This window comes from Dermacentor variabilis, chromosome 1, assembly GCF_050947875.1.
Source record: "Dermacentor variabilis isolate Ectoservices chromosome 1, ASM5094787v1, whole genome shotgun sequence".
NCBI lineage: Eukaryota > Metazoa > Arthropoda > Arachnida > Ixodida > Ixodidae > Dermacentor > Dermacentor variabilis.
Genome location: NC_134568.1, coordinates 31968834 through 31994461, shown reverse-complemented (window position 1 = coordinate 31994461; position 25628 = coordinate 31968834). Strand labels below are relative to the sequence as shown.

The 25628-nt window shown below is 50.3% G+C and overlaps 1 protein-coding gene across 1 annotated transcript in view; it reads right to left on the bottom strand.

The window, feature by feature from the left end:
- Positions 1 to 20639, bottom strand: part of tok (tolloid-like protein 1 tolkin) — a 716025-nt gene extending 695386 nt beyond the window's left edge. The window contains exon 1 of the mRNA XM_075686316.1: positions 19684 to 20639. Coding sequence (XP_075542431.1) covers positions 19684 to 19951 — 268 coding nt within the window. The 5' untranslated portion in view covers positions 19952 to 20639. The remainder of the gene's footprint in view (positions 1 to 19683) is intronic.
- Positions 20640 to 25628: the final 4989 nt, after the last annotated feature.

Here is a 25628-nt window from a genome sequence, read left to right as displayed (position 1 = left end):
TCCATCTCCCGCCTTCTCCCTGTTTTCCCTGAAGAATGGGTCTGGTGATCGATGAATGACCCCGAGCACAGGTTACGTGCAGACTTTTCTTTTTCGTGCGCGATGTGTGTTCTGTGGCTGCGTGCGTGGGTGTTCGTGTGTGCGCGCACGTATTGCAGCATCGTTTGAACTTCTGCCGCAGCAGACAGGATGCACGTGTGACGCCTTAAGTAGCCATGCTCAAAAGCTTTAAAAAATCACGCCCACGAGCTTACGAAAAGAGGGGGAAGGGGAGCAAGACTCTGGCCATCGTTACGCGCTGGCTCCCCGTGCAATAAAGCGACAAACACAGCCTCCATCTCGCACCCAAAACCCTCCGTTTCAACGGCGAAAACGGCCGGCCGACTTGTGTCCCGACAAAGAAGCGCGCCTTGCGACTCGCCTACGGCGCGTGGGAGCCCAGAGCGAGCGCCCAGTTCTCGTATAGGGAGAGTACGGTTGCTGCACATTTTCGCGTGCACACGCCAGCCGTGCGCTGCCCCGTAGCTGCGCGGCGCAGCGTAAATAGCGCAACGGCCACGGCACGCCCTGCCTAGGCGTCCATTTCGCGCAGTTGCGCGGAAGCCGAGGTAGCGAAGTGGCAGCTCAACGGGGGTGGGGGCGTCCGTATCCGATGGGCTGTTGAGTCTGTCCCGCGTTGCGGTTAGCCATTTGATTACGTCTCGTTCGCTCGGTGCTCGCTCACGCGCCGAGTAAACGAGCCTGGTCGAATAGCATTTCCTCGCCAGGAAGCAGCAGAACGCTCGCGGAACTGGTCACGCGGGCAAGCGGAGTGACGCAATGGTTAGAGCGCGTCTCTCTTTTTTGGTCCGGCGAGTTCGCGTGCGGCGCGCGTATGCGCGCCCGCTTCGCGAACGCCACCCTCTCCCAGCGCCGTTCAGCGCTCGTGCTTCTTGCCCGCAGTTATTCCATCGAGAAAGAAATGGTTATTCTTTGTGACTCGTCGCGTGCAGCAGCGGCGTTTGCGGCGGCGGCGGCGGCAGCGAGGAGCGTCCGTCACGTGACGCGCGCTGGCCCGCGGCACAGCTCAGCGTCGGCGTTCGCAGCCGACCGGCCGCGGAAGGAAGCCGGGGGGGGGGGGGGGGGGGGGGGGCGACGCGGCAGCGCTCGGCGATGACGCCTTTATGGGCGTCCGTCTCGATGTAAACGCCGTCCGCCCGGCGATTCACAGGGCCCCGCGCGATGGCCCGCGCAGCCGAGGCATTGTTTATCGCTCCCGGCTGCCGCCGCCGCTGCTGCTGCTGCCAGAGGCGAGCCAATATTTGTCGTGGACATCAGCGAGCCCGCGGCGCGAGCGCTGCTCCTGTCCAGATGCGTGCGCGCGGTTTTCATTTCCTTTTACGCTGCCGTTTACGCCACCTGTTTTCCTTTTTCTTGCCCTCCTCCTCCGTTTTCGTCATTCCCAGCCGATTCATTGCTAGCGTTCGTTTGTCTTTTTTTTTTTTTTCGCGAGCGCGCGTTTATGATCAGTTCTTCACAATCGTCCTTCTTTCTACATATCTCATTTGAAAACCGACTTGGCACCGTGCGATTTCGAATTTGGATCGTTTTTATTTTAAACCCGCGTTAGAATGGACCTACTCACCCCACCCCCCTCCATTTTTTTTCCCTCTCTAGAATGCCGGTTGAGGGCGTTTTGCTTTTTGCGTTGTCTGTCGGCCTGTTTCCGCCTTTTTTAACTTCCTTCATGTTATGTATATACACATATATAATCCCGTGTCGTTCAGCCACTGCTTTCGAACGGTGGGAATATGATCCTCAGCCAGGCGGCCCATCTATATCGCGTTTCGTCGGCCGCCTCCGGTTCTCATTCGAATTCATACTCCCCCCTCCCCCATCCTCACACCCTCTTCGCGATGACCGGAACTTTAAGGCGGTGGCAGCGCGGCTAGATGTGCTAAAAGAGAGAGCAGCAGTATAACTAAATAAAAAGGGCACGAAAGCAAGGGGCTGTTTTCCGTCGGTTCAGCGTCAGTTTCCTTAGACGCGGTATTTCGGCATCGCTGCGCAGACGACGGTTGTTCGTCTGCTTACAAGCAAACTCTTTAAAATATGCCCAAGGTCTTTAAAGTCTGAAAAGCAAAAAAAAAAAACGAAGAAAAGGAAAAAACGCCGTTTCGCCCGCATCGCACAGCGATAGCGACGTATTAAGGCTCTTACAGTGAAGTATCTCGTACCTTAATATGCGGTATGAATTGCAGTGAACGTTCTCTCGCTAACAAAACACGCGTGGTGCCACGCGCCCAAAGACGCGAACAAAGTCCACCCGGTGACAGCGAGCACTCGCGGTCGCAACGCCGGCGTGATGCGGAGCGCCGGCATGCATCAGCGGAGCGTGCTTGCCGCGAGAGCCTTCGTGCTACCGCTCCCTTCGCCATTGGAACTGCGCCGCGCCTCAGAAACTGAGAGCGAAAACGCTGACTAACGCATTAGCGCTGGGTCACACTTACGCCAAACCCCCGGGATGTAAAACTGGGGCTTAACACGATGATTACCCAATGGCACTGCGTTCGTTGGCGTTTCTTTGGCGTCGCTTGTGAGAGCGAGATTGCAGTGACGGCTTCGCCATTGCTTTCGTGCCCGAACATGACTCGTTTAGACGCCGCCTCGTTGTAGCTGTCATGCCTACGAGCAATTTAATAAAATTATGTAGCACACATCTGAGAGCAGAGACCACCCTCAATGAGAGTTGGAGACGTTTGCGTATAGCCAAACGCCTATCGTATATACACTATACTATATGCTTCACTATATGAAATTGACATACAGTAACCTGCGTATAGCGCTGCCTATAGGCATGCCTAGAGTCGGGATGTGAGCTTCTTGCTTGTTCATCTTGTGAATAGTGAGCTACAGAGCAAAAAAAAAAAAAGCAGGCACAATGACACGTGAAACAGTTACGAGGTTATGCACGAAAGAGAGACACACATCACTGTGCGTGCGCGTGCGTTTTCCAAATGCCTTATCGTCTCCTGGTGCCTTTCCTGCGCTATAGGTATATACCTCGGCCCATATTAACGACAGTCTATTACGCTACAATTATTTGCAAGAGGGAACTTCCAGCCAATCTTAAATTTTGGATACATTAGCAATGTTCGCCAACGAGTGGCAAGAAAAGAAGAACACTAACGAACGAAAAGCTTGGTGAATTCGTAAAGAGTGCTGCTTTTTTTGAGCGACACTCTGCTAGGGTGCGCTTGGAAGACAAGGACAAGGGTATGTGCCTTTGTGTGACTTACTCTGTCCTTGTCTTCCAAGCGCACCGCGGCACATCGTGAATTCGGCCCCTGGTTAAAGCATGCAAGTTTTCAAGCTGCTATATAGGGCATCGGTGAGCTGTCGCCGGTGAGCATGTTGTTCTCCTATCTTGGGACCACTGCTCTCAGTTTGCCACGGACCTTGTTTTACGTATGCTCGACGGCGCACATACGTATTCGTTTTCCTTCGCACGACGCTTCGTGCGTGTCGTATACGACGAGTTGACACGGGGCCCAACGCTGCTTTTTAATTTTTTACTTTTGGCTTTCTCAACAATAAAAGTTTTTCACCACCACCACCAAATTAAAGCCCCTTAAAGTTCGTAAAGTAGCGACACTCTCCTCCTCCGCCTTCACTCCTCGGTTCTCCTCTCTTTCACGCTCCCTCCTCGACCGTGGCGCCGCCTATACCGCTCGGGCGTAGCAACGGCGCCAACATGCGCTCCTAGCCAGTCCGCAAACGCTTGTCGAGCGAAAATGGCGCTGAAGCACGGCGCAAGGGCCGCCCACGTGATGCTATTAGGCCAATAGCGACGCGGCGTCGGCCTCGGTCAGAGCATGCGAGGAGGCGGCATTCTTCAAAGCATGGCGCTACTCTACGATGTTTAAGGGGTTTTAGCCCAAAGACGAGACGTGCTCCATCTTCCGGCGTCGCGCGGAACTCTACTAGCTCGCGGTCGTTGTGGCCATCTGTTTCTGCTCACATAGAAGTTGGCGCAGACTATTGCTCTGAGTGATAGGCCGCGAATCTGGAGGTAGGAGGCAACGAGAGAGAGAGAGAAAATGTAACAATGAAACCACTTAGAATAGAGATCATGGGAAACAGGACGTTTGCATGAGTGAGTGTAGCCAGCTCTGCAAAAGACGATGAAAAAAAAAAACTTCGCAGGAAGGAAAAACAAAATATCTGAAATAGGACGCGATAAAGGGTATATTGCAGATTGCAGATCAGAGACCTGAGCGAAATAAAATCGGGGGCTGCAGGGAGCTTCTATATCTACACAGATATTCCTACGGTGTTCTCGAGGTATAAGACGAGCTCGTTGAATGGACCCAATAAGGCTAAATGTCATGCCGTTTCAAGCAGTAGTACAACGGCACAGACTTTTCAGAAAGTCACTCGTGTCGCTTTACGCCCTAATTCCGATGGCTGAGGACTTGACGCTGCTGAGTGCGGTTTCAGGCGTCAGCAGATTGCGCTAGACGCCGTAATTTTCCTTCCCTTCCTTTTCCTGCGTTTATCTACATAATTATTTAAATAAACAACCAATTACGAACTCTCACGTGCGCACAATGAAGCGTGTGCGAAGAAAGAGAAAAAGGAATAAAGAAAGGAGGAGAGAAAAAAAAAGGAAAGGAAGAAACGATATGCATTCACTCAAAGGCAAAAAAAAAAAAGTTTTGGGAAGCTTTACGTAATCTAATAATCAGCTACAACACTCCTCCATGAAGTAAAAATAAAAGCGTGAATACCTAAAGCTCGAGCTTACATATAAGAAGAGCTCGCGCATAACGGTTGACAGTTGTTATAAAGTCGCTGTCCGCCGGTTTCTGATAACAAACTCGAATATCACAGAAAACGCGTTTAGTCAACTTATCTACAGTACTGCATTCCGCTAGGACTAAGCGAATGGAGCTGCTGGGAGCTTTCACTGCTTCGATCGAATAAGAAAATAGCTGCTTTTCCTTGCCACCATTTCTGCCTTAACTATGAAAAGTTAGACCGTTGCCAGAGCTGCATGTTCTAAGGATGAAGAGGAACATTCATGGTGCTTTTTCAGCAAATTTTTATCGAGACGTAGTCGGCATATTATATCTTTGACGAAAATAAAAATTAAGCTATCCCACTTATAACGATGACAAAGCATCGTTTGTTAACTTTTGCACGCGCGTTTCCTTCCCAGCCGGATGCGCCGGACTGGACTTGTGACATTACCATTCTCGAGTCAAAGTGATGATGATGATGATGAGTGGTAATGATGATGATCCAGTATACTCGTACTTACCTATGTCTATCTCCACACCCCATCGTGAACTTTTTCTGAGGTGTAGATGAAAAAGTTGCTCGAGAGATTAAAAAGACAGGTCGCATAATTTACATTATTGATTTCTTTCATAATTTAGTATATCACGAAGTTATCATTACAAAAGTACGAGAGTAAACTTGGTTTCCCCAGAAGAGCTCCGAGTTCTTCGGGTTCTCGGTGAATCTATTCATGCATGCCGCTCGCGAAGCCTGATATCATCGTTTTCTCATGATACGGGCGTCGTCGCCAAAGTAGAATGTAATACTTAAATTAAGAAAAAAGGGGAATCGCGAATAGATTCAGAAGAAGTCCCTAGTGCGGCTATCGTCATTGGGCCAGCAAACCCTGTTATTGGTCTTTTGTTTCACTTCTTTTCCTTTCGTTTTCTCCGGAGCAACACAGCTTGATTTGGCACTGTAATTATACTGTATTCGGGCAACTGGTTGTCAGTCACTCTGACGAGACTGGCTTAACTCGCTGAAAAGCTTATATCCATGTGCTCATGTACCCTCGTTACTATATGCATATATGTGGTGCTTACTACGCCATTTATCACTTGTTTGTTGCCCAAATTTGTATAATAGAGAGAAGTCATTGCAAATGTATTTTAAATTTTATTTAATGCAGAAGATTTATTTCTACCGATAGAGCATTATTGAAAGCTTCATCGACTGATAATTTCTGACGGGTTATTGGTAAGTGATTATTGAAATCACGAGAACGAGAAGAATATACCGAAGTAGTTGCTTCAAATGTTAGGCGGGGACTAATCTGAGGAGGGTTCACGCACAGTCTCTTCTACAGCAGCGCAAAATCGTGCGCACTGTAATGTTTGCTCGCCAGCAGTATATGCTGCAACAACACACCCGTTGCTGGCACCGTCTAACAGGCATCATACCAACATCTCGTTGCATACAGTCAATAAAATAATAATAATAATAACAAAACACATTGTTGCAATAGCCTGTTGGGAAAAGAAGCTTCTTTAGCGAGCCAATACACATCATTCAGCCAGTCAACTCACGCTGTTCTAAAGAAGCGAAGCATAATTGTACGCTCGCGCGAGGCTGGGAGGATGAAGTCCTTGTTATGGGTTAAAAATAAAGTAACACTCTGATCCAGGCTTCTTTGCAGGTGAACGGAATATTTAAAACGAAGCGCCATCAGATGAACTCATGCAGAAAACCAGTGAACAAAGCTTAAAAGTTTTAACCGTCGCCGAGTCGGCACACTTTTATGCCTCCGTATACAACAAAGCGTATCCACAAGGCGTGCTACATAGATGGCGTAAACAAGGGAGATTCAAAAGCGCAGCGGTTCGGCATCCTGTCCACCCCAACAGGGGTGCGCAGCTATGGGAAAGTTTCACGCTCGCAGTCAGTTATCTGACTCGTGCATGTTTACTCATTGGAGGGACTTTACGCCAACGCGGTGTCCGATGTCGACGCATTCAAGGCGCCCGGCAACAGGAGACCGCGAATGCCAGCGACGGCAACACTACCGCGCCTGCCGACGCTTCTTTTCATTTTTGTTTTGTTTTTCGTGCACGCCGGGGGCTGTAATGCACCGGCTTGCGTCGTAATAATGGCGGCCCAGACCCTTCTCTCTCGTGACCCCCTGCGTCCTTCGATGCTTCTCTCGTTATACGGCGCAAACCGCTGACGTCACAGGGCTAGCCGCCAACGACAATGGAGCGCCGAATGGGTGTCGCGCCGATTTACGACTCTCGCCGCTGTCAGCTGCCTGCAGGCCGCGCGGCAAAATGTGCAGTCGATTGAAGGCAAGGCGGATACAAAACCAGGAGAGGCATACGCAGCAGGAAAGGCAGAACGAAATGCATGGACTAGTGAATAAATTAAAAATCAAAATTAAATTGTGGGCGTGAACGGCGTCCCGAAACCGCATGGTTATGAGGGACGCCATAGTGGGAGGCGCCGTATTAATTTCGACCACCTGCAGTTACTTAACGTGCATCTAAATTTAAGTATACACGAGTGTTTTTGCATTCTCCACTATCAGAATGCGGCCGCCGCAGATGGAAATTCAACCTGCAACCCTGGTGCTCAGCCACATAACGCCATTGCCACTGATCCGCCGCGGTGGGTGAATGAATGAAGGAATTAATGAATAGCCACTGATCCACTATGCCGGGTGAATGAAAGATCCACCGTGGCGGGCGAATGAATGCTCTCTTATTACGTGCATCGTTCGCATCCAAAATCTGCCTATGCTGGTTGCTAATTTACCCCAACCGTATCACTCGCGGCTCTGCAAAGGACGACACGTCGAAAAAAAGCGGCGCAGACAACAACGCCTACTCACTGTACCCGGTTCGTATTTAGGGAAACAAGGGACGAAATACGCAGAGCTTAACATGAAAGGCACGCAAAGAAAGCGGTAGCCGTCGCCCCTCTTCTTGTTTTCCGCCCGCCCGCGCTCTGCGTTTCCGTCCCTCGGGTCCACAGCGCGCGCTCTGACGAAGTCACAGACGGCGGCGCCGTGTCGACGTGGTCGGCGAGCACGCGGCCCGCCATTGTTGTGTCTGTCAGCGCTGGAAGTCGCGCTGGCTGCGCGACGCGACCGGGAGCGGCAGCGCAAAAGGTTTGCGGTAGAAGAGTCGCCGGATGGTGGCAACAGCAGCAGCGGCAGATCCATGGGGGACAGCAAAGGCAGACAAAGAGGAGCACGCCTGCCAGTAGGGAGGGGAGACGTCTGTCTCTCTGGCAGCCACGGGGCGCGACGGAGGGTCCCGCGCTAAAACTTTTATAGCGGCGCGCGGCCCCGACGGCTTGGTCCGCGTGACACACGTGGTTTCTCTCTCTCGCGCGCGAGCGGCAGGTCCGGGCGTTCGCCGAGGTTCTCTGAGCCAAGCGCGGTTTCTGTCTTTTTCATCAAGTTGATGCGTTATTGCGCGTCACTCAGCGTGTCTGTTCAGATATCCTTTTTGTTTTCTCTCTCTCTCTCTCCAAGGCTTTTGATTCTTTGCTGGTGTTGAAAAAAACATTATCGAGGGCGCGCGAGCGCGCCCCTTCGCATGGGCTTCGCCACTTTACAATCGTGTCCAACGGTGAAAGGTGTCGCGTGCGAGACTAAACGAAGTTGGATTTTTTATTTCGGTTTAGCTGCTATTTCTCTATAACCTAATGTTCATTTTGTGCGGTGTGTAGTAGAATGCGGACAAGATGAAGCGGAGACGCCACAAGACAATGCTCATTAGCGCAACAAGTGTGATATCTTCCAACTCGGCCCAATTTTTTACGTCCTTTCGCAGCTTATCACACAACAATGTTCGCGACAGGTAACGTCTATACTTTCGTTTGTTTGTTTGCATGTTTGGGACATGGTATGGTATGGTAAAGCTTTATTCAAGTCCTGCAGATCGTGAGTCTTCACGAAGCGGGCCGCTCCCATATGGGAACCGGGAGGCCGAGTCTCTCGGCCGCATCGTGGGCCTGTTGGACAGCCCTGTGTTGGTCAGCCAGAAGAGGTCTGCGGAGAACCGCCTCCCATCTGGCCGAGCTGTTATCGATGATAGAGCGTGACCGGACGCACCGCCAGAGCATGTGCTCTAACGTGGCTATTTCTCCACAATCGCGGCAGGTAGCATTGGTGCAAGTATCCGGATAGATTTTATTTAAGAGCGACGGGGATTGGGGATAGGTATTCGTTTGTAGTAGACGGAGCGTTAATGCTTGAGCTCTATTGATCAGCGGACGAGGAACAAAGTAAGTTCTACGGCTGAGATAGTAGTGTTTAGTAATCCCGTTGTAGGTGGAGGGCGTGTCCCTGTTCTCTGGGGAGTCGGTTTCCGATTGGTCGAGGGTAAGTTCACCCTCGACGGTGGGCAAGTTCACGCGCAGCCCCGTGAGCCCACTCGCTGAGGTTGGGAGGAGCACCCTTTATCTGACCCTGATGTGCGGGAAACCAATAAATGAAGTGGTGCGTGACTGCATTGTCCCCGAGAAGTCTGAGGGCCTGTTTGGAAACAGTGCCTTTTTCAAATGCTCTCACTGCAGGCCTTGAATCACTATAGATGACATCCCGTGGGCTATCCAGCAGGGCTAGTGCAATAACCATTTGTTCAGCAATTTCGGAGTCCCTCGTCCGAACCGAGGCAGCACTGGCGATTCCTAGCCGGCCATCGACAGTGACGATGGTGAACGCCCGAAGTCCCTCACAAGAAGCGGCATCCACAAAGCTGACCTGTCGCTGATCAGTGTGTATTTGCCTAAGGAGGTCGGCCGCCACTACCATCCTTCTATAAATGGTATATTTGAAACGGCACCTTCATGCATAATTCGACACACCTGAACATCATCGCGCACGCGAGAGACGTCAGCCCACCACGTCAGACTCTCTCTCTCCGACGCCCATCAATGGAAGCGCGCGGTGCGATCATCGTTCCTCAGTGCGAGTCAGATCCGACAACCCGCACGGTTGTGGTGCAATAACGTAATGGCTCGTCTCCAGCAGTGAACGGGCGGATGCTCGTGTTTTGGCTAAAGGAGGTTCGAGCCACACGGACAGAAACGAACGTTGCCCGGATCTTGCACAATTCGGCGTCGATATAGCATCCGCTCGGGGTTACTGCTTCGTTGCTCTTGCGTGTTGCGATACGAAAAGCGCAGACCGCCTGTTCGAGTGGCAAGAGTCGATCGATGAAGCTTTCGCTTACGGAAATGGCTCTTACGATGGCTGTTGTAGACAAGCGCTACACTCGTGGAGGTCCGTGACGTACACTGGCACAGGGATGCGTACACGGTCTGCCAGGCAGCTGGGTGCGCCACGCTACCTGGTTCCCTTTGAAAGAAAGGCATAATTCACGCTTCCCGTTCTTTGCTGACGACGCCATTCCACAGGTCGGTAAGTATTTCACGCGTAATTTATTAGTTAATTTGATGCTGTATGAACCTACCTGAGAGTAGAGAGTACGTATGTCTTTCAGTGACAGATGAATGTAAAATAGCGTCCGTTTTATTCATTTTGCACATTTCTACTCTTCTATACGGGTTACCTTGGTTTCGATTTCTTCTCTCTTATGTTTTCTTTCTTGCTTCTGAATGCGGCAACCCGCGCTCTTGTCATGCGGCTATATACGACATCGGCTTTGACAAGGCACCATAGCGTTTCGAAACAAGCATATTCGAGAGACGGCCAACGTGGTGGACACTGAGCTAAAGTTCGAAAGGAACGCATGAGATTGGTTTGGGTCATGTGAAGAGAAAAGACGAGAGATGTACATTGACCAGAATGCAATGCAGACTGAATTGGAGGACACGATAGCGATCGGCCTAAGAAGATCAAGAGTGGCATCAACGAGAAAAATGCTAAGGAAAACAAAGGAATTAGTCATCGATAGTGCGAAGAGATATATACGTATATTCATCGAAAACAATGACTCACATACACAATAATGTGAAGCGTATAGTATTTGCAAAATGTTCCGAAGCGATAGACAACGGGTGTGACCACAGATATCATGTTAGGGCCCCTATCGAAGTTTTGTCGCTCGATAGCCCCAGAGATTTGCAGGTGCCGTGCTCAATATTCTATTATGCTTCACTGTGGCCAGCGTGCTACATGATCTCTGAATAAGGGTCAGGCGACATATTTTTATCGAGGAATGGCTCCGAAGCTTTTCGCAAAGGCTTATTAGAAGAAGCCGTTGTTAGGGGCACGTCAGCGTACGTACAGGCCATAACAAGGGGAACAGTTGTTTCTCTCGTGGCGTTTCACATAACAAAGCAACACTGTGGTTTTGAAAGAAACCGCAGTACAGAGAGCTCCAGATTAGCTTTGATCACATATTTAACACGAAGATAAAACTCGGTAGACAGCCGGTGGTACATCACAGATACAGAACGGGTGCCCACCAGAGAGAGAAAGGCAGCGCAGTCGCGGACAACAGATAATTAGGTGGTGGGATGAAATTAGGAAATCTGCAGGCATAAGGTGGGGTCAGCTGACGCAAGACCGGGGTAACGACGCTTGGAGAGGCCTTCGCCTTCCAGTGGACATAAATGGGCCGAGGACAACGACGATGTAAACTCTACAGGATAATTCTTGCATTCCACCTCAATCAGAATGCAGCAGCCGTGGTGGGAAAAGTGAATCCGCGAGCTCGTTCTCAGCAGTAGAAAGCCATCGCCGCGTTCTTAACCTCTCAAGAACCGTGAACGGTAACGGTAAAAGCAATAACAGCAACGAGTATCGCGTACGCACTAGCGAGAACAGGGACGATCAGCTTTACAGGCTCGTTTTACTCGACGTGAACGCTCTGTTATATGGTCGTTATCAGTAGTGTTTCTTGGCCAATAAGATGGCTTTAGCAATTCACCATCGTGCTGATACCGGCCTCGATGGGCTTCATCCCGAGCACCCGGCGCATCGAGCTTAACGACTCCCGCCGCTTGCACGCGGTTAATCTCATCGACTGCAACCATGAGAGTCCTCGCTTGCCTGCCAACAAGGAAAACCGTGTTCCCTGTCCTTCCGACAGAGCGCCTTCCAGATTCGACGGCAGCGGCATTGGCACGCGCATCGGCGCTCTTAAGGCACCGTAGGAAGGCGCGGTGGCGCGCGCAGGCAATTGGCGACAGGATCGAGTTTGAATTAGAACTCAGAGCTGCCAGCACTATAGCTATAGCACAATTGATCCGAGCGCTTTGTTTGCGTGACGGGACCCCGGATAGGTAAATCCCGCGAGATTGCCGCACTTTTCGTAGGTGCAAAGGCCGAGCGCCACAGCAGGCAGAACAAACAGGAAATAACCCATGTTCGCGCGCGCACACACACCCACGCACGCACGCACACACGCGGGCGCACACACGCGCACACACACACTCACACACGCTAGTGTGCAGACAGTGAGAGTGGGCAAGGTCTGGAAGAAGAGGTTTACTCAGCAGCTCTCTTCCGGCGCCTTCTTCCATATTTCATTACTGAGGCTCTGGATTTATTTGGAGAATTTTTCAGAGCCAGAGACAGAGGGAGAGCGCAAGTCCTTTGAGAACCAAGCGCCGCTCTTGAAGCCGGCAGAGAGAGAGAAAACGAAGTTGTGCGTCACTTTCCCTTTTTTTTTTTAGTTTTCTTTTTCTCCTGCTGCCTTTAACTTTATTTCAGCGCCCAGAGCGCCTCGTTTCCTCACACTGTAGGGACACTACTTTCCTACATTCCCCCCACCATCGATGTTCGATTTCCTTTCTCGTCAAAGGCCCAGCTCCCAACAGGAAATTTCGCACACATTGTTTGGCTTCTTTTTCCTGCGCGGCGATTACCCCTTTCGGCGGCCCGATTATGTGGAGCGCCCTGAGCGAACTCCTGGCCCTCCCCTTCTTCCTACCTCGGCTTCCCTTACACCTACGAAGCACAGGCGATGCGAAGATGAGGAGGGGGCCGGGGGAGATCTGAGCACCTAGGCCAACAACAGCGACGCGGGAGCCGCCGCAGGAACGAAGAAAGAGGGTCCTCGCCGGTCGTCCGCGGGGTGGGCGGCCCGTCAAGAGCCTTTTCCCGCCAATTTCGCACCTTGCCGGCGCGCCAGCGAACGCAAACTGACAACTGTCTCTCACGTTGTTCGCGTGGGGCGAGCTTCCCTCTCCCCTCTCCGTCTCTCCGCGAGCATCTCCTCCCGTGGATCCCAGCCTCTTCACCTCCCCTCGCTTCCCTGACCCGCCTCCAGCCGCGGAGAGTTCGCACCACGCATTCCGAACCCAGTGCTATGCTGTTATACCGAGTATGTTCTCGTTTCTTCATTTATTTCCCGCATTTGACTCAGTCTTTCGTTCACGTCTCAAGCCATTTCTAGTGTCACGTTTTACTCAGTATGGTGTCCCATTCGCGGCCCCTTTCAAGCCCCCTCCCCATGTCTTTCTGTTCTTGCGAGAAAGTTTTGTGTGTTTCCTTTGTTTCGTCTTGCGTTCCATTCGCTGCGCTTACACATTTACGTCTCCCGTTCCCCTATAATCCACCTTGCTTCATTCAGGCCTTCCTTTTGCCTTCCCATTATTTTTCTCTGCAATAGGCTGCTTTTCTCTCTCTCTCTCTCTCATATATATATATATATATATATATATATATATATATATATATATATATATATATATATATATATATATATATATATATATATATATATATAATCTTTTTTCATTGCAGTTTTGGGTAACATTTCTACTGGCGCCGCTACTGCTGCTACTGCAAGCAGGGCTGAGTGAAGGGAGTGCGCTGCGCGCGATAAGGACGCGAAAATATGAGAAGCAGGAGCCCGAGAGAAAAAAGTAAGGAAGATAAATAAACAAGAGCGAGATAAGCGAGAAAGAACAGAGATTCTGTCGAGTGTCGCCGGGACACTCAAACGGAGAAGTTATTTCTTACATTGGCAAAAGTGGCAGATCTCCATAGAAAACGAAAAGAAGAAGGAGGCAGAAAGGTAGCGGACAAAAAAAGAGAACAGATAATAATAAAGGGATGGAGTGCAAGGGGAGCGAGAGAAAGAGATTTGGTTGGAAGGAGCCACGCGCCTGCACAGAGGTGTCAGGAGCGCAGACTGGCAGTATGGTTCATATCTTGGACCTAAAATCAGCAGGCGACGATGTCAGCGTCTTCTCTCGGATGATCGCATCACACGTGCGGCTCAACCGGGCAAGCACAGTCCACGCAAGGAGGATTACAAGGAGAAGATCCGAAAGAAAGAAAGGAGGCAAGCAAACAATCACGCGATCGGCGAGAGCGAAGGGCACGCCAGAGACGAAGACGGCAAAGTTGAGCTCGCCTAAGTTCGAGTCAATAAACAGAACTGAGCGAAAGAAGAAACGAGTTGCGCTCTTTTTTCTTAGAGATTGTAGCTCGCGCATTTCCGGCAAAGTATATAGCCAATTGGCTATAGCATCAATGAGTTGTTAAACCAAATGTCTAAGGGCTCACAGCGATTTCTGTTCTGTTTCCGGCATTTCGCCTCCTTATGAGTTTCTTTTTTTTTTAAGGCTCGACGCTACGCGTCCTTGAAGGCCCGAGGCTGGGTTCTGTCATTGTGCTCTCTTTGGACTCGTTTATGCGATTCATTTCGAGGGAAGTCTGCCAAAAAAGTACAAGAATTTAACGTACGCCACAAGACGCGAGTTTTTATACACGATGTGAAACAACGCCGCCCACAAATACGGCGACGGGAGACGACGCGCAGCTCTTTCAACCAGCTCAAACGAACGCGTACATTAAAGCATATTCATACTCAAAACATGCGGTCGCTTTTATAAACTAAAATAACAAGCAAACAAGCGCTTCATTGCGGGGGGGGGGGGGGGGCGCTAGCTTTTGTCGCAGCTGTTCGCCTGCTCTATTCTAATAGAACCGATAATTGGTTCATTCATTGGGTTTACAACATCGCCAAGCAACAGAGAGGCCTTTCAGAGGCGGCGCCGTATTATAGCGGAGGGATCCGGATTTCATTTCCCGGCACCTGGAGTTCGTTAACCTATACATGGACAAAACTTCGGGGCACGGGTGTTTTTTGCATTCTCTCCGGCATCGGATCGTGTAACGAGGTCCCATTCTTAAACCGTAATTTCATTCCGCACCCACCCGGCCCTCCACTAACAAAATAATTTCAGGGACCGCATTTTCTTCTTGGATAATTGTTCTCCTACTCTTCTAGTCGTTTCTTTGCTGGACTGGCCGATAGCGACCGTGACATAAATTCGGCGAGGCGGTGTCGTGCTAGGGAATGAAGAAGAATAAAAATGAAAGAAAAAGAAAGAAAAACAAGTTAGATGCACCCTCACAAAAGAAGGTCACTGTACTTATTTTATAAATAAGCGAGTTAAACAACAAAGGAAACCTGGGGTTTTACGCGCCAAAACGAAGATATGATTATGAGGCACGCCGTATAGTGGGGGACTGCGGAATAATTTTGACCACCTCGGCTTCTTGAACGTGAAGCTAAACCTAACTACACAAGAGTTCTTCCAATTTCGCAATTTCGTGTCCCTTTCTTTCTTTACGTTAATTTAAAAAAAAGAACAAAAAAATCTCGTGCCCGCAGAAAAACGATGAACTATACAGAGACAGCGCGAAAACGCAGCCGTATCATTACTCGCTTGGCTCGGTTGTCTTTGTCCAAAGTCTGCAATTCATCCCGTGCTGTTAGCGGACTTGGCCATCGACACGTCGGCCTGCTAGACCGTATATTTCCTCGTGCCAGCATCGCCTCCAGGCGAAATGCTTCCGGTTTTCTCCCTCCTGGCAGGGAACAACTGTAGCTGAAAACGCGTCGCTAACGGAAACAACCGCCCTCCTCCCTCACTTGCCAGCGCTGACGCCATCGGCGTGTCTTACTACGAGACAAGCGAACATCCTGTCTATCTTTTCCTCCGCTTATCGCCGCTCTTCGTCTGATCCCGATACGAAACGGAGCGACGCGTCGACGCGAGTGGAAAGAAAGCGGGGGGGTTGCAAGCGGCGCGCGCGGAGCCCAGTCTAGGGATGAGAGCGTCCCGCTGACAGGAGGGGGGCGAGGAAGGCCCCAGCAGCCTTGGCCGAAAACAGCCGTGTCCGGGCCAGGCCGGCACAACGAGGATTTCTCGTCACCATCCGGCGCGCTGGCTAAGGGCGATCGAGGGATTAGGTCGCGCGCCGCGCGCTATCCGGAAGAAGCCGCTGCTATACGCAGGGCTCGTCGAGGAGATGTGGGATCGAATGAACGGACAGTAGCAGCAGCAGCAGACAACAAGAAAGTGGACAAAGCCGCGAGCAAATACCGCCTGTGTGCGCGGCAACATGGCCGCACACGCGTTGTGCACTACCCTCGGTATCGGGCCCATGTTGTACAGGTAAAAAAAAAAGCAAGAAGATTGTAGCGTTTCTTCGTCTGAGTAGAAGAAGGTAGTCGTCCAGCCGTCGTCGTCGCTTGATATAGTATACTGCCGTCCGCGTACACGCCACGTGCGCGCGCACTGACACACGCACACACGCACGACTCACTGCGGTAGCCGTGGCTACGGCGTCGCGCTGCGGCGCTCGAGGTCGCGGGTTCGGGCAAAACGCAAAAACGCCCGCGTACTTAGATTTTGGTGCGCGTTAAAGAACCGTAGGTGGTGAAATTATTGCGGAGTCTTTCACTACGGCGCGCCTAATAATCGCACCGTTGTTTTGACACGCAGAAAGCCGAGAATTTAATTAAAGTTAATTCTAAACACGCACGCACTAGCCGATATCAGGTAGAATAAGCGAACAGGACCAACCACCCCGAGGGGTTAACAAGCGCCGTTCAATACTGAGCGCGTCCTGCGTGAGATGCGGTAGGCGCTGCGGTGCGGGCGGAAAGCCCACGACGAGGGCTCTTCCGCTGCATACCAACCCACGGCCTCGCTCGCGGGGAGACGCGTCTCCCCACCAGCCCGCCCGTGGTCAGCCATGGTCCAAGGCAGCGCCGCTATGATAAACACATTGTTTCTACTTGGGTTTCGGCTCGCGAGAGAGTGAACGCAGCTCGTCGTGCACGCACCACCCGTGCCCTCTTCAGGCACGCACTGCACACGCGGCGCCTAAGTGCTGGTTTGCAGGACCGCGAATTAAATGGGCGTGGGAGGGGGGAGGAGGTAGTGGGTTCGGAGCGGAACGCTAGCTCTGGAGGCACAGAGCTGCTTTCTTTACCGACCTTCCACCGAACAGTCCCGAAATCTCTTCAAGGTCACACGTATAGGCGCCCTGGAGAGTTGGAATGAAAAAGGTGAAATTTTGGCCCGTACACTTATACGGCAGTGCTGCTGAGATTTATTTCGCCACAACGGAGGAGCCGAGTGCTTTCTGCACTTTGGCGCCTTTTGCGCTTTCTACGAACTTTATTTCGTCGTCGTTTTCCTCAGTCTGATATATAAGATACCTTGTCAAGACTGTTGCGCATCGTACGTCGGGCAAAGAGGCAACTTCAGACGGTGTATCAAGCAGCACCAAAATGACGTAGATAAGGGACACACCGCCGCCAACGTGCTGGCTGAACATCACGTTAACACGGGTCACAACATTGATTGGAATGCGGCGACTGTCATCGACAAGGAAGAAATCACTATAATTCCGCCTTCTTTTGGAATCATTATTAATCCAGTCGACGCCTTTTACGCTTAATCGGACACGCGGAAATCTACCAGAAATATGCACCAGATCGCTGCGCCATCTACCACGTATATAAGGCACTGTCGAACTTGTCTGGCTACTATGTGAACAAGAGACCCGTAGGGGACTCGAAACGTCATAAACTCCGTTTTTTCCTTTTGTTGAAACTTTGGCGAGTGTTTGCTGTCGAGAAGGAAATGCACACCTCTCGCCAGACGGTGTTCCGTCGAACCCTGAACTATTTCCTCAATCTAGCGACGCACACGGCGCTGACATTCGGGCTTTTCTTCAAAAGGAGTTTGTGCACGCACACTATTAAGTGCGCTGACTGCACTGTTATACGGCACGGCTATGAGGGACTTTTCTTTCCCCGCGTAACAGATGTACTTTGCATTTATTGGCCAAGCCCAGTGGAAAAGTGTTGCTGCTGAAGCTCCACTTACGGGCAACATCGAGCGATATATATATATGCCACGCGTTATCTCCACAGTCACTCGCCTAAAGTTGAGCGAATAGGCAACATCAGCTAGCTCTCTCACTGCACACAGGGTTGGGATCTCTCGTAGTGGTTCCTTCGGCAACTAAAAACTCAGGCACATACCTAGCCTGTCTACTGAAAGAGCACATGCCATTCTGTCTTGCACAGTACGCGCAATATGTCCGAATGTTAGCGCAAAATACCGCCACATATCAAAGCGGCACAACTGGCGACGGCCTGCAGACCGAGTCGAATGTATTCAGCCATCCCCATTAGAAATCAAAAATAAATGTTAACACAAATATTACAGACGTTAATAATCTGGCTTAGTTTGCTACTGTGCCATTCGAGCGGAAAGCAGCCTTAATAATTTTTGTTTCATGCCCCGCAAGATGTACTAGCATTTGCTTGGAATAAATTCCTGCTGTTCTCGATCACTGTTCGGCGGCCCAATAATGGTGTAACCTATAGAGGAAACACTTGTTAAATTATAATGCGTGTCGGTAGGCTTGCTTGACATCTACAAAAATATGGTGCGTCGAGTTACTTCGCTGTGTTGATCAAAACTAAAGTTGGGACGCCTTTCAAGAGTTATGCGATAAAACACGAAATCCCACTCTAATGAAGAGGCTTCCAGACAACGTTCACTCGCAATGAGCTACGGCATGAGCATATGCCACATGTTTTTACACGTATTTCTTATTGCAGTTCAGGCAAAAGGTAAGAAAAAAGGAAAAAAAAAGAAACAAGATTCGCTTTATCAAAGGACTCCAACGTAACGCTGTCAGGTTAAGCTTCCTGCCTTGTCAAAGATGACTGCCAAAGATAATAATCATTATTTAGTAAACCTTAGAGAACCCTTGCGGGTTAATATTTAATAGTGTACCAAGGACGTAATTAAAAAAAAAAAGGTCGCCATTATAGAAAGAGAACTACAAAGGGCAACATCTGGAAAAAAAAAAAGAACAGTGTGGAACTAGTATACATGTTTCTAATCTGCCATTCAAACGTATGTAAGGTTCTTGTACGATTGCCGATTCGCTGTGTATCCCACAGATGCTTGATCTTATTTTGCTTCATGGCTTGAGCATCACCACTTTTTCCTAGAAAGCTTTAGACGGTTCTTTTAACTGCGCGAAAAAAAACAAAGAACAAGGAGACACGAAATAAACACACACTACACCACGAACTGCGCTCGTGGTGCGTGTTTCTTTCGTGTGTCCTCGTTTTTTTTTTCCGCGCAGTTAAAAGAAACGTCTAAAGATATGAACCAACTAGCCAGGCAGAACGCCCTAGAAATCTCAGCGCTGTCATACATGTAGTCGGGCCGCACTGAATCAATGTGCAGTACACATAGCACATGTAGTGCGCATTGATAACATAGCGACATATCTGGATAGTCCAGTATTTGCGCAACTATTAATGCTCGCGCACGAATATTTCGATTGGGAGCGCATCTTACACGGAGTCCACGTTTGGTAGCACCGCTTACTTAACGTTTTTCTTGCTTTTATTCCCAGTCGCTCATTCTCTTCCTTTTCATTTTCATTCAGAACGATTTGTTGCATGCGCATTTCCCGCCCACCGAAGAGGCAAACATGGCACTGTACCGAAGCGCTCCCGATTGTACTGTGGAGGCGAGTTTCTGGGGCGCGAAATTGCCGAATTCCACGTGACTAACGCGAAAAGCGAGGCGCCCACTCCCGGAACTCGTCAGCTACTAAGTTTGAATCAAAATACACATAAACGAAGCGCGCACTTCCACACCACCCACCTGATTTGCAGGGATCAAGGTCTAGGTCGTCCGAGACCCTCATCGGAAACTTGGTCCGCAGTAGCTCGTCCGCCGTGAAATGTCTCGCGTCCACGCGGTTCTCGGCGGCCAATAAGCACAGCACAAAGAGCACCGACACCAGCAGCCATGTCACAAGATGCGGAGAAGCACCGTCTCTGGAGACCACGCCGCGGTGGAGCGGCCTGATGGGCGCACGTCCGGTAGCAGACGACGCCTCCAAACAGCACTGGTCAACCGCTCCCGTCATGACGCCAGCGTCGCTTGCCGTCCCGGCCTGTCAGTGAGCTGCCGTCGACAGCGACGATTCCTCTTGACAAGAGTCCCTCACACCGTTCAAGTACGGCAGCACCGGTCCCAAAGTGAACGCGCGCAGCCTAGCGCACGCTTTCGTTATCCACGTTCACTTTCGGTCAGAGTCAGCAGCAGGCAGTCAGCAGAACCTAGCAGACGACGATGCGTTGTGCAGGGTCACCTCCGTAACAACAACCGGCCGCCACAGTATGACACAGTATGGCACCTTTCGTATCGCTCGATGAGACCGTGGACCGCCCCTCGGAAAACAAAAAAAATAAAATAAAAATAAACACGTGCACTGACGATTCCGCGATGCCCCCCGAAACGTTCAGGCTCGGAAACAAACTTGAGCGAAACTTAAAAAGTAATTGAACGAGAAGCGAGCCGAGGGTCACAGCTCCGGCCCAGCTGACGACGCCGTCACGACGACCTCCATGGGCCACACCACTGGCGGACACCGAAACGTGTTAACTCGCCGCAGCCGAGTCAGAGCCCGGGCGCAAGCTGCCCGCCTCGCGTGCAGTGTTGACGTTATACGCGGTCCGCCAGCGGCGTGCGCGTTGCCCGGCGAAAAGGAGAGAAGAGCGCGCGCTCCGACTACCGCCGCCGACGCCACCGCTCACGCGTCTCTGTGTGCCCGCCGGTGCGCTCCGCGCGCTGAAGGAACCCACGGCGGTGGCGGAGGGAAGGGAGGGGGGCTTGCCCCTCAGCGCTTTTCGCCCACACCGCCTCGTCGCGGACTTCGCGAAACGGAACGGCGCGCCGCCGCTCGCAAGCTGCTCGCGCCTGCGCGCGCGCGCCGCCTCCTCGCCCTCGAGCTTCCCCCTCCGGTCTCACTCTGCTTTGAGCCCTCCCGCATCTACATCACACTCCTTGCACCGTCCTCCCAAACCTCTGATCTGTCTCTTTTTAATTACATCCTGTCGTTTAAATGTCCGCTGTTTGTTCTCCCCTCGCTCGTCAGACCGTGTTCTCCGCCGAGATGCCCACGAAATACCAGCGTCACCCTTTCTCTCTACGGTCCTCCTTAGCTGATCTCCTTCTATTATATCGTCCTTCGTCTTGCTTGTTATGCGACTTCTCGTTTCTTTTTAGTCCCCCTTTTATTTAGTCGCTCCTCGCAAGTAGCCGAGAGATGCCGCTCCTCCGCACAAGGCGACGTCTTCTGTTCTCCGGTTGGTGTCTGTCGTCTGCTCCGCGCAAACACGCGCGCACGCTCGCACGTCCACCACTCCTCTCTTCCTCGCCACAGCCCCATCATCATATGGTCGGCTGCTTGCCGCGGCAATCTGGCCGCACGCAGACTAAAGTGCAGAGCACTCGCCAGCAGCCAGCGCCCGTGGCTCGGCCAGCGTGGCCCCCTTTCTCTGCTACGCAGCCGAAAGTCGCCTGGTCCTGATGATTTTGTTTTCTGGCCCAAACAGAGAGAGAATGGAAATCAGATTTTTTGTGTTGTTGCTTTCCGCCACGTGTACACACACGAACACGTATGTCTAGTAATTGTCTCTGCGACGACGGCTGTTTGTGTGCACCGACTGTGTAAGCGCGCAGCGCATCACGAGTCTGGAGGAAAGTAGAACGCCCTGCAAATGACCACGCATGTCGCGTGAACAAAGGGTCGCTTCTTCTTTCGTTTTCTGAATAAGAGTTCGTCCGTCATTAGTAAAGGCTGGTTCTTTCGAAAATTAAATTATGGGGTTTAGCGTCCGAAAACAACTCGCGGACCACGGAGAGACGACGTATAGTGAGGGGCGGAGCTCCGGATTAATTTGACTACCTGGAGTTCTTTAACATCCCCCAAAAGCATAGTACACAAGTAATTTCGCATTCTACCGCACGGCCGCAGCAAGTGAGAACGGAACCCGCGACATTGTGCTCAGCAGCAGAACATCAGTCACCGAGCTTGCGGAGCGCGTTGGTCGCGTTCGGTGCTGAAAAAGCGCGTTTTACCTGGAAATGTAACGTCTTCACTATTTGGCTGCACTTTCAGCGCTATTTCATGAAGTGCAGCACATTGGTCCTTGATTTGAAACGCGCACTGCCTGCATTGCGCTCTTCAATTTGACTTGGTGCAATGCTATAGCTAGGCAACATTCACCGTTATTCTACACTCCCTAATTGGCAGTACAGGCGATGAGCAAGCTCTTGGTAGCGGACGACATGACTTAGTGGTAGTTGATTCGGGGCGCACGGAAACCACTTTGTCCTGCTTCGGTTACAACGGTTCCTCCTGCTGGCATATGGATGCGAAATACAAGCTCTATGCCAGTATTTATGGTTGTCAGGTTGGATTGCTATAGCTTGTAACGTGCTAAATTGTTTACGCGCGAACGACTTTTTCTTGGGACGCGTTTTCTTAAGAAAAAATCAATAGCATACGTGGCCACCATTCTGTTGCAACCACGTAGTACTACCGCGATAACGATATTTTGCAATAACGAAAAGGAAAAAAAATCAAGAGCCATTCCACTCTGTGAAGTTGAATGGCCAGCGAAGCTGTGTAGCATACGACAAAAAGGTGACAGAGAGTTTTGAACAAACGTACGAACACATCTATTGGTCGATCGGTGGTCATCGTGACGAAAGGTACGCACACACATTTATTTCTATACATCCGTATTCATTCGTGCTACACATTCATTATATACATTCGTGTTTCATTCCGCGATATATTGAGGCAAATTATTTGAAAACCAAATCCGCGCACCGACTGCCAGGGGACTGCCGTCAGCGCCTTCGCAGAGGGAAGGTCAGCATGGGAACGCTTGCATGATAAGCGACATCGGAGCCAGCTGTGAAAGAAGACGACGACGAACGCGGGAGCAGTGGCACGAGCCATTGCTGATAATGATAGTTTTTTAAAGCGAAAGCTTTACTGGCCGCGAACTTGCTATTTCGCCGTGGCAGTGCTCCGAGGAGGCACATGACGTCATAACGCGCGCCTCTCTGCGGACATCTCCCTCTCTCTCGCTCCCTAGTCACTACTGCGCATGCGCCACTAGTAGCACCGAGCTACAGGTGCATTCGCCGCTGCGCAGCGCCGCGCCTTTCCGGTTCCGCCATTTGGTATGACGTCACACCGCGTTCCTCGTCGTTGCGCTCGTCTCCGATCGCTTCGCCAGCTGCGTCGCATGCCTGACTGGATGTCGGAGGATTGAAAAGGAGAGCTCGCGTGCGCCGCAACCACAGTTGAGGCGGCAGTATGGACGGCGACAATTCTGATAAGCAGGAGGAGGCCTGGAATCGACATCGGAACGAGATGAAGAGGAAACGAATCGCCCAGGAAACAGATGAACAGCGCGCCGAACGACTGGCTAAACACCGCAACATAGCTAGACAACCAGACTAACCTGGACTTGCAAGCAAGATTAACCAAGCCTAGCCATGCTATGCCTTAGCTTTCGCTACGTATATCCTGGCATATAGCCGAGCTAAGCCACTGCCAATTTTTTCTTTCACAGATTTGTTGACGGACACGAAAAATGCACGCGTAATCCCAGCCATAAACAGCTTCGCTGTAATATCATCCTCTTTGCTATACAAGTATATGTGAGTACTTGTCGAATAGGCTTAATCGCCCGCAGTAGTCGACAGACCTTGTTCGTCGCTGCGCTTCTCTCTTACATTTGGAATGGCCACGAGGGGCGCAGTTGCTGCGCTTCACTTGGATGACGTAAACTCGAGCAGCTCTGCGCACGGCACTCTAGATGGACTGATTCAGAAAGGCAGCCAAATCAGATAGAGCTATATTTTAGATACTGGCCCATCTCCGGTGCGCTGTTCGAGCAGCACTGCGCATGCGTGGGATCTTGTGGATACCAATGCAGATGGTTGTCACAGGACACTGCGGCAGGTAACGCTCGCCACTCAGTGGCGCCTTTCATGATGCCGACCACTTGCTTTCTTCTTCATTCTTTCATTAATTTGCTTAGCATGCCTTGGGAACTAACGGCGATTTCTTGTGACTGTCTAAACCGGTTTTCGCGGGCTGACCTTGCATATAGTGCAGTCTATTATTATTATTATTATTATTATTATTATTATTATTATTATTATTATTATTATTATTATTATTATTATTATTATTATTATTATTATTATTATTATTATTATTATTACCCGCCGTGGTTGCTCAGTGGCTATGGTGTTGGGCTGCTGAGCACGAGGTAGCGGGATCGAATCCCGGCCACGGCGGCCGCATTTCGATGGGGGCGAAATGCGAAAACACCCGTGTGCTTAGATTTAGGTGCACGTTAAAGAACCCCAGGTGGTCAAAATTTCCGGAGTCCTCCACTACGGCGTGCCTCATAATCAGAAAGTGGTTTTGGCACGTAAAACCCCAAATATATATATTATTATTATTATTATTATTATTATTATTATTATTATTATTATTATTATTATTATTATTATTTGTTTAGAAAACAAATATACATTTGACAGGATAGGGAAAGCGAGGAGCAGGCTGGCAACTGCCACCAAAACGAGCACAACGACTGCCTACTCTTCAGAAAGGTGACAGAAACCCAGAAATCGAAGATAGGAAGGAGGGAAGAAATAGTGATAGGACAAATCTAAAAGAGTAAAGTAGAACGCACAGTACAGCTCACACACAGTAGGGCCTTTCACTGAAGGTCACGCTACTCCAGAATGTTAAATAGAAGAAATAGTGTCTGAGCTACAAATGGGAACCTTAGTCAATTCTAGAAAAATAGAGAGCGATGAGCCTTTACACGTCGAAAGGCGCAACCACTCGGGTACAAAGATTCGTCGAGTGTCGTACACTGCAGGCCAAGGAGATGATAGTCCCTCACCAGCGACATACCCCGAGCACTGAACACAGCGGTGAAAACCGCACAGTGGCATGGTGGCAAGGGGAGCGTTCTCGCATACTTCCCTCGGGGCAGATAGCGTTTTGAGACGGTCTCCTTGACACTCTGCGCTTCTGGTCGAAGACGCTGTCATTGAAGATGTTCCAATGATGCAACGGTTAGCTCCATCACACAGGTAAGGCACGGTGGAAAGGGGACCTGCAGCCATACAACACGTAGTGTAATATATGAGCGAAGAAGGGGAATCGAAGAGCTCCAATTTGTTAATCATGGCAATATGAAGCCAACAGACAATAGAGAATTATATCTGAGCGGGTTTACGGGCCAGCGGGCGAGCGGAGACGGCAGCGGAGCGCCGCACGAATGGAATAGTTTTAGCTCGGCGATCCCTAGCAAAACAATCTGATAGGACGAACTGATAAAAATATTATCAGTTTTTTTCTATCGCATTATGAAACGATACAACTGATAGACTGCCAAAATTTCTTTTAGTTCTGTTCTGGACGTATCTGTGCTATTCTGCTTGTACAAGTCTACTAGTGTATTCCTTTTATTAGTGTAATAGTGCATTTGTATCAGTTTGCCAGATCTATGGTCTATAGTATCTATGTGTGTTGTACAGGTGTAATGTGCTTCAAGGAGAAGCAAGCTTCCTCCATTGCCCCAAAAATGAGTCAGAAATAATGTATTTATGTTATCACAAAAGACAACACTTACAAATCAAATATGAAGCCCAGGATTTGCAAAGGAAAGATTATTGGAACAAACTTAAACAACAAATATACACCATACAACAGC